The sequence below is a fragment of the Anguilla anguilla genome, chromosome 13 (genome assembly GCF_013347855.1).
Source record: "Anguilla anguilla isolate fAngAng1 chromosome 13, fAngAng1.pri, whole genome shotgun sequence".
In the NCBI taxonomy this organism is placed as follows: domain Eukaryota; kingdom Metazoa; phylum Chordata; class Actinopteri; order Anguilliformes; family Anguillidae; genus Anguilla; species Anguilla anguilla.
In genome coordinates, this window is record NC_049213.1 from 38,173,113 (window position 1) to 38,191,470 (window position 18,358).

Genomic DNA, 18,358 nt, shown 5'->3' on the forward strand with positions numbered 1-18,358 from the left:
CAAAACTAACAGGAATAGGCACATGAGAATCATGGTACGTATAAATTAACATAAAAATAGGTCTGTGTAGTTTTCACAGCACAGCAACATTACTCACCATCTACAGTCAGGGTCTCATTGTTGCTCATTTCAGTGTAAACAGCTCTTCCTGGTATTGCTCCTCTGCAGGAGTATCTTCCTCTGTGTGACTGATCTAGAGCTGGGATTGTGTACTCATCTTCTCCGGAGAGCGCACTGTTGATAGGGGCTCCATCTTTGTACCACATATAACCCCACCCAGTCTGAATGAACTTAATCTCACATTTGAGAGTCACATTGTCAGTGGGGTAGAACTTCCTCCATGCAGGGTTCAGGGTTAGCACAGCAGGCGGTGGAGCTGCCAGTACAGGACACAATCAAACCCAGCACTGGGACAAAGAACTTCAGCAGTTCAGAAGAATTCAGTTAATGTGTATGCATTTACTGAATAAAAAATGCGAAGTACAAACTTTTTTTATCAATTTCTATCTACAATAACACAAAAATATGACTTGTACTTAAAAATAGTCTTAGACGTGACATTTATAAAAATATTCTTAATTTGGCTTTAATTACAATTAAATTAATTATTGGAAGTTTATCTAATCATTGTGCAGTCAGAGGTGGAGGGGCGGGAGAGAAGTGCCTATTTTACTAGCCTGTAAATCATGTAAAATAGGCATTAAGTTGCAAGAAATATTGCAAAGAAGGATTTATGCTTAAATGTGCGAGGTCAAGTAAATATTGAGGCAAAAAGATTATTCCCAGTCAGGAATTGCAAAGCAGCTTTAAGATTTCCAGGTGCAGTTTTCAGTACACACTCAGAAGGCAGAGGACAAATATCTTGTGCTGTGTAACAAGAAAAACTGTCATGAAACTACACCACAGCTACAATAAGAACTCAATGCTACTAGACAGAAACCAGTTCCCCTGATTACAGTGAAATAACAACTACAATCGTACAAAAAAGCATGCAAAAATGTTCAGACAGCAAATGTTTATGCATGTGTGCTTGTATGCAAGTACAATGAAAATTTTATTTATTTTGTTATTGTATGTGTGTCTGTGTGTAAACATGCATGTGCTCATGTGCGTTTGTATGCATGTACAGTAATGGCACTACGGTTCATTTTATTTTAGTTGTACCAGGTGAAGGTGAACTGTGAAAGTAACATTATATATAATTACATAATTATTAGCTGTATCATATACTAGACTGATAAAAAGCAGTGAAATGTATTTCTTATGTTACCAGATATGCTGAGCTGGAGAGAGTCACTGTACGGTGTGTAGAAAGTGGGTCTCCCTCTCCTTGCTCCGCACCAGTACTCTCCACCATGTGAAACTGCAGCAGAGCGGATGGTGGAACTGGACCCGTCAGTGCTGCTGGAGTCAGTGCTGGTCAGTGTTTCTTCCAGTGTATCTTTGAACCAGAGATACTCCCAGCCAGCAGAATCTGTGCCAACCCTGCAGCTCAGGGTCACTGTATCTCCTGTGAAGATCTCTCCACTGGGGAGGTCCAGAGTCAGCAGGGGTTTGGGGGCCTCCCCTAAAAAACAGGTATAATTTCACCCGCAGGTTAAAACACATCATTTAATATTGTTGTTGGGGGGGGGGGGGTGGACATACATTTCAGATGCTACTGTAAGGCACTAACCATAATAAACAGGCCACAAAGAACAATCCACAACATTACATTTAAAGTAAAAAATTTAGCATATATTGAAATACTACATTTTAATTATTAAATTTGTATTTTTATGTAATAAATGACAGCTTACCATTAACTTTGAGTGTGATCGCGTTGCTGCTGCCAGTGTACAGTACTCTTTCCTTATGCTGTCCTTTACATGTGTATGTTCCTGAGTCTGACTGAACTGCAGACAGGATCTCATAGGTGTCCTCAGCTGTGCCCACAGGAAGTTCTCGTCCATCTCTGTACCATTTATGCATCCACACAGCAGAGTGGTCCTGAATGCTACAGTGCAGAGTCGCTCTCTCTCTGTTAAAGATGTTTGTCCATCCAGTCTGTAGAGTCAGAACCACGGGTGGGAGTGCTGGACAGACCAGGACACAAAGTGCAAGATGAAAATGGAGTCACAGGAATACCTGTTTTACATGGATTGCTGATGCTTGTCAGTCGACAACTTTCTATACAATATTACAAAGGTAACACAAAAAATAATTTGCAAATGCTGGATATTAATTATTGAACTTTTACATAAGCATTAATATAGGTCTAGCTAACTCTCACAGCACAACAACATTACTCACCATCTACAGTCAGGGTCACATCTTTGCTCATTTCAGTGTAAACATCTCTTCCTGGTTTTCTCCCTCGGCAGGAGTATCTTCCTCTGTGTGACTGATCTAGAGCCGGGATTGTGTGCTCATTTCCACTGCTGGAGAGCGCACTGATCATAGAGCCTCCATCTCTGTACCACAGATAACTCCACTCAGTCTGACGGGACTGAATCTCACATTTGAGAGTCACTTTCTCAGTGGGGTAGAACTTCGTCCATGCTGGGTTCAGGGTTAGCACAGGAGACTGTAGAGCTGCCAGGACAGGACACAATCAAACCCAGCACAGGGACAAAGAACTTCACTTCCTTCCAGTTTTTTTTTCTTCTTTTCAGCAGGCGTTCAGGAATCTTCCCGGTACATGTATTAATAAATCAGTGAACATTTCTTAGGCGACAAATTTTCATTTTCCTTTGTAAAATTTTAATTGTGCAAAGTGCCCTGGTTAATCGAATCCACTAAGTGTTCAAATATAAACAATTAATTATAATGAAGCTCCATCTGCCTCTGTGCCAGTTTTGCAGTCACAAGAGCGTAATAAGGCATGCTAAAAACAGTGAAGTAACAGGAAGAACTACATGTGCATATTCCAGATTATTAAGAAAGATGTGGACTACAAAGCAATTTATTTTTGCCCTTAACTTACAAATGCATTACTGCAAATGCTGGCTTTTAGTCACAATCACGTGCCTTCAACTGCAGTGAGCACAATTAGAATGTGGTTACACTTTAGGAGCATCAATGTGAACAGGCAGCCCAATGAAGACAGCCTGACAAACTCACTTCCTTTTCAATCACTAATATGTTAGCATGTTCGTTCTGTTCTCCTGTATACACGCTACTCTTGCTCTACAGTTTTTTTTTCACATCTTTGAATTTAAGAGGTTCTGTTGCTCATCAAAAAAACAGAAATATGATTTTCTAAATATACACTTTGAAGTGAAGTATCACATTCTGCAAGTAAAATGCTAATATCTTGTCTTACATGTCACTGTCAGAGTATGTGGAGAGCTGATTATCTTGCGATTTTCAGTCTTTGCTTCACACCTATACTGAGCACTGTCAGACTTAATCACACGACTCAGGATATAAGTAGAGAATCCTTCTCCAGTATAGGACTTGAATGTGGTCTCTTTAGCTCCTCTTAGCTTCTTCCAGGTATATTCCCATCGGATGAATGGATCTGAATCCTCGACCTTACAGGTAAGACGCACAGTCTCCCCTGACATCACATTTGACGTTTGCGGATCAGCAGTCAGGACAACTCGAGCACTGGTCTCTAGAGAAGAAATATTATCCCAGTGAGAACAAAGGATGTGAAATGGCTTCCTAAAACATGCATTCAACATTAACTAACAGCAGGCAAAAATGTTCACAAACAGCCAATGTTTACTTATTGATTGGCAATTTCACAAAATTTGCTTGAAAATGAATTCGTGTTAGAGCAGTGTAGTTAGTTTCAAATTAAAATGGCACGTTTTATTTTAGTAAAAGAAAACTTGCTCATATTTGAGGGACATGAAGATACAGTGGATACTGAGTTTGTTGTGTTCTATATGTAAGCACAATGTACAATTAATAAGCTAAAACATTCTGTTTGGGTCAATACCCCATTTCTTTTATAAATGGTCTTTATGAAGAAAGCAGTATATAATTGGATGCACATGAATAATAAATATACTTGCCAGCCTCTTGTACAAAGTATATCAGGACAACTAGTCTGACTGGAGGGGGAAAAATAAAAAAGAAAAGGCAAATCAGCAGCACAAATGTAGGGCACAGACATTTTGTGTACAGATGACTTCAAGAAGAACCCTTGGAAGACACACAAAAAACAGGAGAGAAACAAAAGAAATGCCAAAAGCCTTCTTATGTCATTGATGTATAGAAGGGAACAGAGGGTAATATTTGTAAGTAGGAGTGAGAGGCAGTGTTCAGCGTAGTTATTCTGATGGTAAAGCCTGAAAAGCACTTTGAAAGCACGGGGACCCTATAAACCTACACTTAGGGAGATAGCATACCATCCACTCCAGTTTGCCATGTTATTAGTACTTCATAAACATGTAACAGGTTGTGTTCAAAAAATGAGAAAGAAATGTACTTTCTGGCTAAATTATATTACTTCCACCGAACATGACAATGTTCTTATTCACACAGTGATGCATGGTGACTCATTCACACCTAGAATGCATCTTTCACAATGTTATTCTGATTCTGAGTGTGATTCCTTCTTGTTTTAATTCACTATAAGAAAGACAGAATGGAAAAACTCACCTGTTCTTGTGGCGAACTCATACATGTTGAGCTTTCTCTCCCCTGCTCTTTCTCAAAGAGGTACAGCCCTGCAACGCTTGCTGGTTTTGTTGGTGGATGTGTCTCATTCTTGTAATACAGCTGTGGTCAGACACTGGTGTGGTTAAAGCTACTTCTCATGAACCACGTAAAGAAAAAAAACACTTCAAAAGTACTCACAGACACAAACCTGCACATTCACTCATGTATAGTGTATACCTTTCTGGAATTAGTATATTTATTTATGCATTTATTTGTTTGCTTGTTTTCAATTATTTATTATATTATGGTTATGATCATAGCCTACAGCAATGTGACCACACAATGAGAGGGGAAAGTAATGAAGACCATGATCTACCCACAAGATGAGCGTGCAGTTAGAGACAGGAAATGAGATACAAGCGAGAATACAGAGCAGTATAACGTCTCCTGCATCACACCTTTTTTTATCACGTCTGAAAATGACATGTCCACAATAAAATGGCTACTACTTGAGCCCTTTTGACTACAGGCATAATCCTGGCTCTGCTGAAATGTAACCCTTGGGAGTTTGTTTTCAAAGAGACAGAATAGCTGTAAATAAACAATACATCTGAGAGAAAGTTATAGACGCTCACCAGTGGAAGTGGAAGTTTTTTCTCACCTAAAAGATGATTTTTTATTTTATTTTGTTGTGGAATGGATACAAATGCCTGGTGGGTTTAAAAATACAATGAAGCCACAGCCACACTATTGGGCAAATCCTGGTTCAAAATTGAATACCACCAAAAATTTTAATTCTGCATTGTTTTTTTCCTAAGCTATGTCTAGCCAGGTTTCCAAAAGCAGGTTAAGTACCTTGGTCAAGGGAACAAAGGCACTGTTCTACCTGGGAATTATGCCGCCCATATAATAATACATATATTGTGAGAATGTATTTAGATGCTCACCTATATAAATTTCAATCAAGTCCTTCACTGAACATGTCCTCTGCGCGTTTTTTTGGATGAAAAATTGCTGTGGATTTTGTTCACTGGATCCTTCTCGTGAAAAAGACACCGACTATACCGTGATCTTTGTCGTCAGTGGATTTCCAAAACGCACTAAAGGTGAGGAACCCCCAAGCCTTTTTTGGCGTCCCACATGTTAGAAGATAAGGGACCGTTTTCGCTAAATCATTGCCACCATAAAATGGGTTATAGAGATAGAACCGTGAGTTTTAACACTTTCAAACGGTATGTCGTGTTACCAGGCTGATTGAATTTAACCATAATGCAACTGAACGAATGCAAATGAACCCACTCCAGGGGGTGAAGGCAAAGGCTGTTTATGTACACATTTATCAAGCCCGTATACGACTGGCTGTACCAGAATTATTGGGTTCTCTCTGCAGATAGCATAGTTTAGTGTCATAACGCACAAAACTTTGCTAAGTCCATTGTCACTGAACAGTTCCGTATGCCGTTAATGGTCGCTGGTCGGGGCTCAACTCTCCATCACACCACACCACCCACTTCCCGTTTCACACAGCAAACACCGCCCCCTGCTGACGCTACAGCGCTCTGGACATTGCAGGAACATTACATTACATTTACATTACAGGCATTTAGCAGACGCTCTTACCCAGAGCGACTTACACAACTTTTTACATAGCATTTTTACATTGTATCCATTTATACAGCTGGATATATATACTGAAGCAATGCAGGTTAAGTACCTTGCTCAAGGGTACAACGGCAGTGTCCTTACTCGGGACTCGTATCTCACACCTTTCGGTTACAAGCCCAGTTCCTTACCCACTGTGCCACACTCCGTCCCTCGGAGTGTGGAACGCCTCAGCACAGCTGCGTGCGCACGCAGACAGACACCCAGCCGCACCAGACGAGAGTGAAACAAGCCGCGCCTGCGGCGGATTTGTGCTATCTTTAAAAAGGCAGCTCGCCTCGCAACCGAGGCAATCCACGGTAACTAGACAACATTGCCTTTTCCCCAGTTTCTAGCCAAGGCCCACTCGCTCTCGGACAAGGCTGCTGCTCAAGACGGTTCCGGTGTTCTGTCGATTTGGCCTGCCTTGTCGAAATGTTCTACCAGTAAATTTATAGTCATGTCTATGACCATATCGGAAAAATACTTCCGCGACTAAACTGCGCTACTTTAGTAGAAATGTCAGAAGACCGGCTGTAGACGCGCTGCGGGAAGACAGAATCTGCAGCTGATTTCCCGGTGAAACAGCGGGGCATCGCTTTTGTTAAACGAATTTTTCTTTGGCTTTTACTTTCGTTTTGACACCGACGCGTGGATTGTTACCGTGTGCGGGACGTAAACTGTACCGTGGTTGCCTCTAGTAAAGCTAGAACTGGTGACTATTTTGGGTCCTGTCTGGCTAACATTAAACTGCAGCATGAACCACAGAGGCTTCCATTTCACCTAACTGAAGTGAATTTTTCACTTATTGAAAGAAAAAACAGGGCCAATCCATAGCATCCGAGTACAATAAAATATGTTTGTTGTCTTTCACATCTGAAATAGTGACCCCTGTTTTGCTCAAGTTCATTTTTGGCTGTCATAATTTTTCCTTTTAAGAGCATTAAAAAGCTTTCAACAGGTAATATGATCTTCCCAGTATATTTTCACATTAATAAAACAATGTTTTGATATACCATATGTAGTTCCTCAATCTTAAGTTGAATTATAAATGTATATTTTCTGTAACCAAGTCTATCAACATCGATAAAATACAAGCATGTATAAGTTTGTCAATTCGATTAAATAATTCTGATCAAGTTTAAAATAGCAGTATTTTCTGTTCTAGACCAGTGGCGCCACCTAATGTTTTCTGAAGGAAATACAGCTCTGAGTGATGCATTTTGTATAGTATTGTGTGCTTCTACATAAAAAAAATTATACTTGGCAATCAGTATTCCGAATGTTACCATTAGAATGCAGAGTAATTTACACCATAAAAAACACATTACTTAAGCATGTTAAAAACCTTTTACATGTTTGGGCAAGCAAAACATCAGCAAGCTTTCCGTTACTTGCGGGTTAGAATCTTAATAAAATTCCTCCAGTTATTATGAAAGAATATAACACACATGGTGAAAATTAAAGCAAAAAATAAATAGTTTGAAATCAAACTTAACATTTGAAGAATAAAGAATAATGAATAAATAAAATAAAAAATAAAAATAATGAAGCACGTGCATGCAGTCTGAAGGCAAGCCATGTAGTCAGAGATCAGTGTTCTAGATACACATACAGTACAGTCATCTCAGAAACCATGGGATGACCTTTTCCTACATTACATAAAATCCTCACTCTTTCCTTTGCGATCACAGCCATCTGCACTGGTCCTAAGAGAGATGTTTTTCTCTTCATTGGCCAGCTAAAACAAATGAGAAAGTCACAACTACAGATTCACAGAAGCAGTGTCACAAACAGAAATATGGCCAAAACAAATCATCAAAATACACCCAGGTAGAGTTAACAGTGCATCACAGTACCTTTGTTGTGAGATCTTCTGGATCCTCTTTTGGTGGGGGTACTATGAAAGCAAACACAAGATATGAGAATGTAATAGCTTTATTCAGTCTCCAGGGCTAGCACAGCCAGAATGATCATGAAATGGTTGATATCAGGACGGGGTCAGGATTTTAACCCTTGTCCTTGTGGTCGGAGTCTAGAGCTCTACTACTGGGCTAGACTCAAAGACTGATGAACCCAAAAGTAGAGAACAAAAAAACTGGATTCCAAAAAATATACACAAGAAAGTAATCAGGCACAACAGTCTTTAGGTTCCAAAGAACACAATCCAAAAAACTTGTAAACAAGTTTCAAAATACAAAATATTTCAAAATACAAAAAACTCATAGATAATGAAACTAAACACAAGAGAGTTTTCAAGCACAGCAACAGTCCAACAAAAGCAAGCACAAGGTAGCACTTACTCAAGGTAGACCAGACAAAGACTGAGCAAAGACAGCTACAAAACGGCAACTTAAATACACAGCGCAATTAAGACACAGGTGGAACATATTACCAAGACACTCTCAAAGACAGAAAAAAAAGGAAACCAAAAGTCTATAAGGGTGCCATCTTTTGGCCAAAAGAATGTATTACAGTCCAGATGCTGACAGTTAAATTCTAAAATTATTGCATGATAATTCATATAAATCTATGCGCAAAAAACATGATTCAAAATATAATTTACTTGTATATTTTTATATATTTATTATTTAAATATCTACTATTTGTGTGTTTTAATAATGGCACAATAATTAATTTAATTTTTTTTGTAGCAGAAGTGAACTCGGAAATCAACACTATCAATAACATTAAAGAATTTAGCTTTATCTTATACTAGGCAGATTGAAAATAAACACTACATTTAATTTTGTTAATCGTTATGTACAGCTTCAGAGAGTCACTGTACATTTGCCTCATCTTATACTGGACAGATGAAAAAAAATAAAAGAGTTGTAATTTATTTATGAAATTACCACAAAATGTCATCATAGTCTCCAGGGTAGGCACAGCCTGAGGACGAGCTGAAACACCAGAATGATTATAAAATGTTTTTTAGATGAATGAATCTACAATAAATGAAAATTCATCAAAATCCCTGCTTCTGTGCATGTGTTTTTTGGTTTGTTTTTTTTTGTGTGCCATTTTTCTGCCCAATTTAGTCGTACATACCAATTCCTCAGTCGATGCGCTATCCTCTGTCGGTCTCCTCCGATACATGTGGTGTCGGCAGCCACTTCTTTTCATCTGACAGCGAGGAGTTTCACTGGGAGAGAGTAACGCGAGCAGAGGTTCATGCTATCTCCCCCAGATGCCCTCCCTGCTGGACAGGCGCCCTGACCAATCAGTAGGAGTCGCTAATGCAGCGCTCAGGACTCATACCCTCACTGGCTTCCCACCCGCAAAAACACAGCGTCTAACCCAGCAGACGGTGAATTTGTGTACTAAATTCAATGTAGCTGATATTGTAATGATGATCAGCCGCAATTTCCTCTTTGTTTCAAGGTCTTTTCTTACAAATTTCTGAATGACTCTTTATGGATAAAGTACAGAACAATAAAATAAATAAGATGTGCATGAATAATGAAAATACTTGCCTGTCCCTTGTACAAAGACAGTCAGGACAACAAGGCCTACCGGGGGAAAAAAATAACATGTTATTAGCTATTCCAGTTATTCACCCTTAAAGCAAACCCAGTACATATGAAGGGCACAGAAATGTTGTGTAAACATTATCTCAACAAGAAAATTTGGAAAAAACAGAAAAAAAGAAAGTGGCTAGCTGATCCGAGCTCGGAGCTTGCACCTCGTAGCTAGCTGATCCGAGCTCGGAGCTTGCACCTCGTAGCTAGCTGATCTGAGCTCGGAGCTTGCACCTTGCAGCTAGCTGATCCAAGCTCGTGGTCAAAACGCCTTTCAGGGATGGCGAACGGCACCTAAATGAGCCTTGGTGTGCTTGTGAACCTCAGCACGTTGACATGCCAAGCAGGCATTCGCCCAGTCCCCAACATCCTTCTTCAGGCCGTGCCACACAAACTTCTCGGACATTAATTTTTGCGACGCCTGGCGGCCCGGATGGGACAGGTTGTGCAAAGCATCGAAAACACGCCGCCGCCAAACCCCAGGGCACCGCTGGTCTCGCGACGCCAGTGGACACATCGCAAAGGAGCAGCAGGCAGGAAGTACCGAAACTCGCATCCTGCAGCTGCAGGCCTGTGGTCGGTGTGCGTAACGCCTGCACTTTGGGGTCAGACGCTTGGTCAGCAGCCATCTGAGTGTAATCCACACCTAAATGGACCGCGCCCGCCGTAGATCGTGAAAGACGGTCTGCCGCCACGTTGTCCTTTTCGGCGACGTGCTGAATGTCCGTGGTGAACTCCGAAATGAACGCTAACTGCCTTTGTTGACGGGCGGACCACGGCTCCGAAGCTTTAGCCATAGCTAGAGCCAAAGATTTGTGGTCTACGAAGGCAGTGAATGTGTGGCCCTCGAGCAGGAAACGAAAGTGTCGCACAGCTAAATAAAGGCAGAGGAGCCCGCGATCAAATGTGCTATATTTGCGTTCAGCGGGGCGGAGCTGGCGGCTAAAAACTGTGAGCGGTTGTCAAACCCCGTCCACCAGCGGTTCCTGCACCCCGCCAACCACGAAATAAACAAATCTTTCTCTCTTTTTGGGCGATAGTAAATCTTGAAAAGCACTTTCTACTCACGGGGACCCCATTTACCCTTACCTTGGGAGACAGCATACCTTCCACTCGCACTTCGTAAACATGTAACAGGTTGTGTTTAAAAAAAGGATGCAGATCTCATGTACACAATGATACATCATGCAGTGACTCATTCACACCTAGAATGCATCATTCACAATGTTATTTTGATTCTGAGTGTGAATCCTTCTTGTTTTAATTCAGTGATAAGAAAGACAGAATAAAAAACTCACCTATTGCTGTGGTGACCTCATACACGTTGAGCTTTCTCTCCCCTGCTCTTTCTCTAACAGGTATAGCCCTGCAGCACTGGCTGGTTTTGTTAGCGGATATGTTGCATTCTTTTAATACAGCTGTGGTCAGGCATTGGCTGGAAACATCAGTGTGGTTAAAGCTACGTCTCATAAACCACGCACAGAAAAAGTCCAAAACTATATACAGACACGAACCTGCATACACGCGTTATATCCAGCTATAAAACTAGATGCAAAGTAAGAAGTTGTGTAAGTCACTCTGCATAAGTGTTGGCTAAATACCTGTAATGTTAACAGCCTTTCTTGATAGTTCCCCTCCCAGGCGTAATATAGTTTCTTTCAATGCTTTACATTGCTTTGGGGGTATAGTTTAATTTAATTTGTAGATTAAGGTTACTTGTATTTTACTTAAAACATGAAAGTGAACAAGACGTCTCTGTCATCCACTGTTCTCGAGCTAGCTAATACATGTCACTAAGTAGGCGTTAATAACTTCATTCCCTTATGCAATATTGACACTATTGACATTCAAATTATATCAGAATGTTCAATGCAGATGTTTAGCAAAAGTCACAAACGGGGAGCCATGTGCATTTCATGACGGCAGATGTGTGTCTATACAAGTTTCCTCCTGCGTGTGGCACCAATGTATAGAGGCCTCTGTCTTACCTGCCCCAGGGCCTGAACCACACACAGACAACCACACATACACAAGCAGGAGAAAACGTTTACACGCACACTCACAGGTCTCCAATCTCTACAACCACACAGCAAAAACGAACAGAGATCAACAACAGAGAGACGACGAGCTGCAGGATTCACGTAGCTTTTATCTTCCAGAGGAGGGATGTGATTGGTGGAGGCGGGACCAGGTTAACGATGATTGACAGCGGGGACAGCGAATGGAATGATGAATGGCTCTCCCGCAGCATTACAGAGGGGGAATAAAACACACACGACGTGGAACGTAACACAATCCAAAATCACAAACCAACAACATGATAAAACAAGATAAAATTCTTTTTTTATTTTTCTAAAAACAAATTAAACAAAAGTAAGTCTAAAAATTGGGTCTTAAGCTGCTTTTTAAAGGAGTCCACCTGTACACAATTCTTAAGTCCATTGGGAGAGAGTTCCAGAGTTTCGGAGCTATAACCTCAAAAGCACAGTCTCCTTTTGTTTTGAGCCTGGAGCGAGGAACAACCAACAAACCCTGATCAGAGGACCTTAGATTCCTACTGGGCTTATATGGCTGCAGTAGCTCTTTAATGTAGACATGTGCCTGATCATGCAAGACTCTGCAAACAATTACAAGAATCTTGAAATGGATTCTGAATTTGATGGGAAGCCAGTGGAGAGATTTCAGGATTGGCATTACATGAGACCTTTTGGGGGACCTGGACCAGTTGTAAGCGGTGAAGGGATGTCTTACTAAGACAGGTGAAAAGGGAATTGCAGTAATCAAGATGTGAGGAAATAAATGCATGTATAATCATCTCCAACTCAGCTGTGGAGACAATGGGCCTGAGTTTGGCAGTGTTTCTCAGCTGGTAGAAGCAGGAGCGAACCAAGCAATTTCAGGACAATGCCATCTGCGACAGACTTATATTTTTTCAGTATTTAGCTGCAAATTGTCTGCCATCCAATCTTTTACAGAGTCGAGCCAATTCAGTAGAACAGCCAGTCTTGAAACATTCTGAGGCTTAAACGAAAAGTATAATTGAATATCGTCCGCATAACAATAGAAGGATATATCATTAAAATTGCTTATTATCTGCCCGAGAGGAAGCAAGTACATTATAAACAGCAGCGGGCCTAGGACAGAACCTTGGGGAACACCACAAAAAAGAGATTCAGCTGATGAGACATAATTATGGACTGTAACCGAGAAAGTCCTGTCCGACAGGTACGAGGAAAACCAATCCAAAGCTGATCCAGAAATACCCACCCACTGCCTGAGCCTCTCAATCAAAATACGGTGGTCCACCATATCAAAAGCAGACCTGAGATCTAACAGAACCAATACAGAACATTCTCCTGCATCACCCTTCATTAGCAGATCATTTGATACTCTGAGAAGAGCTGTTTCTGTTCAGTGCAACCGACGGAAGCCAGACTGAAACTTCTCTAAAATGTTGTGCTCACCAAAGACAGCTGTTAGCTGCTTAGCAACCACTTGTTCAAAGACCTTAGCTATAAAAGGTAATTTAGAAATAGGCCTGTAGTATATATCTATTTATATAAAGAGAGAAGAGCAATGGTTCAGAGAGACTTGTCAACAGTCTCCTGCGCATATGCATATGCGTACAGACATTTCACCACTCACATTTTGCACAATTGAATATTGTTATTATTACTAAACAATAAACTGCATTCATTTTAACCTGACGTTCCTCTTTGACTCTTACCACTGCACACCCAGCCGTTTTAAGGTTCTAACACTTAGATCCCAGGATATCTGCACCCTGCAGTCACTCACCTGTACACTAGTGTCATAGCAGGATACACAATGTATTTATGCAGGCTACACAAGCAAGTCACCTCCACATCAACCAAGATAGACAGCGATCCGTATTGAGCCACACTACTGGTGGACAGCAGTCTCCTTTGTCTATACCTAACCGTTAGCCCAGAGGAAAGGTTAAAACACTATGTAATCAAGATAACATTAAATTAATCCTGTTGCAGTAAAACTACATGCATTCCTTTGCCACTCAGATACTTCTGCGGTTTGGTTTGCAGAGGGGTATCTTACAGTTGGCGACCTTGATGTTGTAAGTTCTGTTGGTGACTTGTTTGGTGTATCTGAGGGGTTTCTTACATAGGTGATCATCAGTATTCTGAATATTCCTACTAGAATGCAGAGTAATTTACAACATTAAAAAACCACATTGATTTAGCTTGACAAAAACTTTTAGATGCATTGGGCAAGAAAAACATCGGCAAGATTTCAGTTACCTGGGGGTTACAATTTAGATTAAATTTCTCCTGTCATTATGTAAAGAATATCACACATATGGTTAAATTTTAAGAAAAAATAAAAATTAGGATACAATCAAACTATGTATGTCGTAAGATATAAATAAAAAAAGCACAAATAAAAGCTTTTAAGCTGAAATAAAATCAAGCACATGTCCCCAACATAAAGGTAAGCCGTGTACTCTGGGATCAGTGCTTTGGATACACCTACAGTGACACATCTTTTATTTAATGTATGAAAATGACATTTTCCTTCATTACATAAAATCCTCATTCTTTCCTTTGCGATCACAGCCATCTGCGCTGGTCCAGAGCAAGATGATTTTCTCTTCACTGGCCAGCTAAAACAAATGAGAAATAGTCACAACTACAGATTCAGAGAAGCAATATCACAAAGAGAAATATGGGCAAACCAAATCATCAAAATACAGCCAAGCCGAGTTTACAGTGCATCGCAGTACCTTTGAATGATGTGAGATCTTCTGGATTCTGTTTTGGTGGGAGTACTATGAAAGTATTAAGGAATATACAAAAAAAGTAAAAAAAGTGAAAAAGTATTAAGGAATATACATGTTGACATAAGTGTCAGTCATTATGGAAGCAAACTCGTTGAACTGGCATATATCAAAATGTAAAAATGTATTCAGGCAACCAAGTCACATAGTCATGCATCTACAGATAATGATTATGCATTACATTTTGAATTAGCATCAATTAAAAATAAAATTAAAACAAAGAAAGAATTGGATAAAGATAGTACCTTCAGTCTTTGTTTTCAGGTCCAGAATAGAATAAAGTTCAATGCTGCAAGCAGCTACAAATACAATATAAATATAATGAATTAAATAACAAAACATTCTGAGAAAAAGGCACTAAATTACAAAATGAATGGTCAATTCACTGGTATGCTGTAAAAATGAATTGAATTCAGTAATACCTTTTTGCATATAAGTACTAATTTATCAAAAACCACATTCAAACCAAATTCATTTTATAATTGTGTACTCAAAGGTGAATGAGGGACAATGCCTTTTTTTGTCATTGGATTTTCTTCCCAAACAGGAAACAATATCTATGCTCAGAAAGATTTGTGGTATCAGAACCTGAAGTAAAGGTTCATTATGAAAAGACCTTTTTTTAATAAAATGGTCTAACAATACATCATAAATTATGAAATACCATTTGCCTCAGTGGATTGTTCTTCATTACTGTCATGTTCACGGTCCCCATACAGGTATTCTGAAATACACATTGTAAGACGTAACATAACAAAAGTAACATAACATAACTGGCCATTCACCCCAACAGTGCTCGCCATTTTCCTACCACTAAAGTGTACTTGGTGCTCGGGTTACCTACAAACTAGATGGCATCTAGCACCATATCAAACCTGGCCTTGAGAACCCCCAGAGTTTCTGCCACGACTACATGACACGGCAAACTATTCCACACAGTGACTATTTACTGCCTGTGTGAAAAAATACTTTCTAATGTCTGTGCGGAATTTGGCTTTTGCTAATTTCCATTTATATCCCCTCGTTCTAGCTTTTATCTTTCATATCAGGAACCAATTTGGTTGCCCTTCTCTGAACCATTTCCTTTATATCTTTGTTCTAGTACAGTCCCCAGAACTGTACACAATACTCTACACTGTACACAAGTGTGGTCTGACAAAGGTATTGTGGTCTGTAAAGGTAAGTGCGATATTCAACAAGTAGGTTCTCCGGTGAAGATTAGATGGGTGGACAGACTTCATCTTTTAAGGGTCTCCTGTGAAACAAAGGCATTCACAGCACAAAATGACTCACTAACAGGTCAGAAATATTAACAAGGGGAAATGGAAACAGTAAATTTCTCACCTGTGGGTGGCTTTGACAAAAACATGTCATTCTGTGGTGTCATCTTGTAAGCTGTTTAACACAGTGGAATACACACACACATGGGATAGAGGCAGTCAGTTAATTTAAACAATGGTAGTTTTCTGTATTTTTGTTTCTATACATCTTTAAACAATACGTTCAGTTCTTCAGATAATACTGTCTGTAGCCCATATTGCACGTTTTCCCTACTCCTACATTTCCAGTGCTCAATATAAAACCAAGTCGTTTGAATGAGGACTCTCCACAACATGTGTTGACCAATGTGGAACAGTGAATACAGTAGCAGTGTAGTACCATGGGGAAGGAGCTCCACTTGTAAACTTGCAGGTTTGATTTCAAAGTACCACACAGTCAAAGGTACCCTTGATCAATGCACTTAACCTGGATTGCTTTAGTATGGAATCCAGCTGAATAAATTGGAACTATGTAAAAATGCAGAAGTTCTGTACATTGCTGTGGTAAATGCCTGTTATGTAAAAGAAACGCATTGAGCTGGTAGCACAAATCACACTCACCCAACTTCCTTTTCATTCTCAGGCAAACACAGCCCAAGACTGTGAGGATGAGTCCGAGCAAGACTGAGCTGGCCACAGAAACCAGAACTTTCCGCTTTAGGCCTGACAGACAAGGGAACACAAAACAAAGGGAGGGACCCAAAATCATGCAACTCATTATAAATGACCAGCATTATGACCTGTAATGGCTTAACTACATTGGCTGCATGGATTGGCTTCGACTGCTTATCCTTAAGCACAAAATACCATGGTGCACTGTGGAGTGCTGACTGAGTCTTTTGCTAACAAGATAGCGTGATTTCCTGTCACACACTGTACTCACCACGAGTGCTTGAAGGGTGGTGGAGGAAGTGGTCTTGGGTGGGGCGCATTTCATTAATAGCCTGACAAAAGGAGTGGAACTCACCAATGTTGTTTTCTCTAAATCCTTCGCTGATCTCTGTGTAAGACGGTTGGCCTGTTCTGTTTCCTCTGCATTTATATTCACTGCTGTAAGAGTCGTTTCCAGTGGTGAGTGTGAGTCTGTCCGCCCTGGGGTCCAGTGGAAGATGTCGTCCGTCTCTGTACCACGTGTAGTTCCAATAAGCAGAGCTCCCCTCAACCTGACACCTCAGAGTCAGACTGTCTGACCTGAAGATCTCTGTCCATGCAGTCTCCAGAGTCAGCACAGCCTGAGGACGAGCTGAAACGCCACAATGATTAGGAAATGGTTGATTAGAGCATCGTGCACAACTATAAATTATAATACATCAAAACGCCATGCCCAAAACATGATTGAAAATATCACTTATTTGGTGCACGTATGTTTGCACTTCGATGTCGCTGTTTGCCTGGTGGCATTGTCATGTTTAAACAGGCAAGGGCCTTCCCCAAAAGTGTAGGGGAAGCAGAGAATAGTCTAGAATGTGATTGTATTCTGTAGAATTAAAATTAGCCTTCAGTAGAACTAAGGGGCCTAGCCCAAGCAATGAAAAACATCCCCAGACCAAAGAGTGTCCAGATACTTTTGGTCATATACCGTATAGAACATTTCAGAATTATTTGCTTTATCATATACTAGACTGAGAAATAAAGCAGCAAAATGTATTTCTTATGTTACCAGTTATGCTGAGCTGGAGAGAGTCACTGTACGGTGTGTAGAAAGCGGGTCTCCCTCTCCCTGCTCGGCACCAGTACTCTCCACCATGTGAAACTGCAGCAGAGCGGATGGTGCAACTGGACCCGTCAGTGCTGCTGGAGTCAGTGCTGGTCAGTGCTGCTCCCTGTGTTTCTTTGTACCACAGATACTCCCAGCCAACATGATCTATGCCAACCCTACATCTTAGGGTCACTGTATCTCCTGTGAAGATCTCTCCACTGGGGGGGTCCAGAGTCAGCAGGGGTTTGGGGGCCTCCCCTACAAAACAGTTTCACAATTCACAATTTCACACGCGGGTTAAAACACCAGGAAACCAGAGTAAACATACATTTCAGATGCTACATTAAAACACAACATAATAAACAGGCCTGCACAAAGAACAAGCCACAACATTACAACATTAACCAATAAAAGTAAATGGAAATGCTAAATTTTAATTATTACATTTGTATCGTTATGTAATAAATGACATCTTACCAGAAACTTTGAGTGCAACTGTACTGCTGATGCCAGTGTACAGTACTCTTTCCTTATGCTGTCCTTTACATGTGTATGTTCCTGCATCTGACTGAACAGCAGACAGGATCTCATAGGCGTCCTCAGCTGTGCCCACAGGAAGTTCTTGTCCATCTCGGTACCATTTATGCATCCACACAGCAGAGCGGTCCTGAATGAGACAGTGCAGAGCCGCTCTCTCTCTGTTAAAGATGTTTGTCCATCCAGTCTGTAGAGTCAGAACCACGGGTGGGAGTGCTGGACAGACCAGGAAACA

The 18,358-nt window shown here is 40.6% G+C and overlaps 1 protein-coding gene across 1 annotated transcript in view; it reads right to left on the reverse strand.

Annotated features, from left to right (window-relative positions):
- The window catches only part of LOC118211441 (hemicentin-1-like), a 202,790-nt gene that overhangs the window by 55,588 nt on the left and 128,844 nt on the right, over positions 1-18,358 (reverse strand). Inside the window, exons 47-52 of the mRNA XM_035388640.1 lie at positions 18,064-18,339; positions 17,548-17,844; positions 2,293-2,574; positions 1,800-2,075; positions 1,271-1,567; positions 98-376 (exon numbers count right to left, since the gene is read on the reverse strand). Coding sequence (XP_035244531.1) covers positions 98-376; positions 1,271-1,567; positions 1,800-2,075; positions 2,293-2,574; positions 17,548-17,844; positions 18,064-18,339 — 1,707 coding nt within the window. The remainder of the gene's footprint in view (positions 1-97; positions 377-1,270; positions 1,568-1,799; positions 2,076-2,292; positions 2,575-17,547; positions 17,845-18,063; positions 18,340-18,358) is intronic.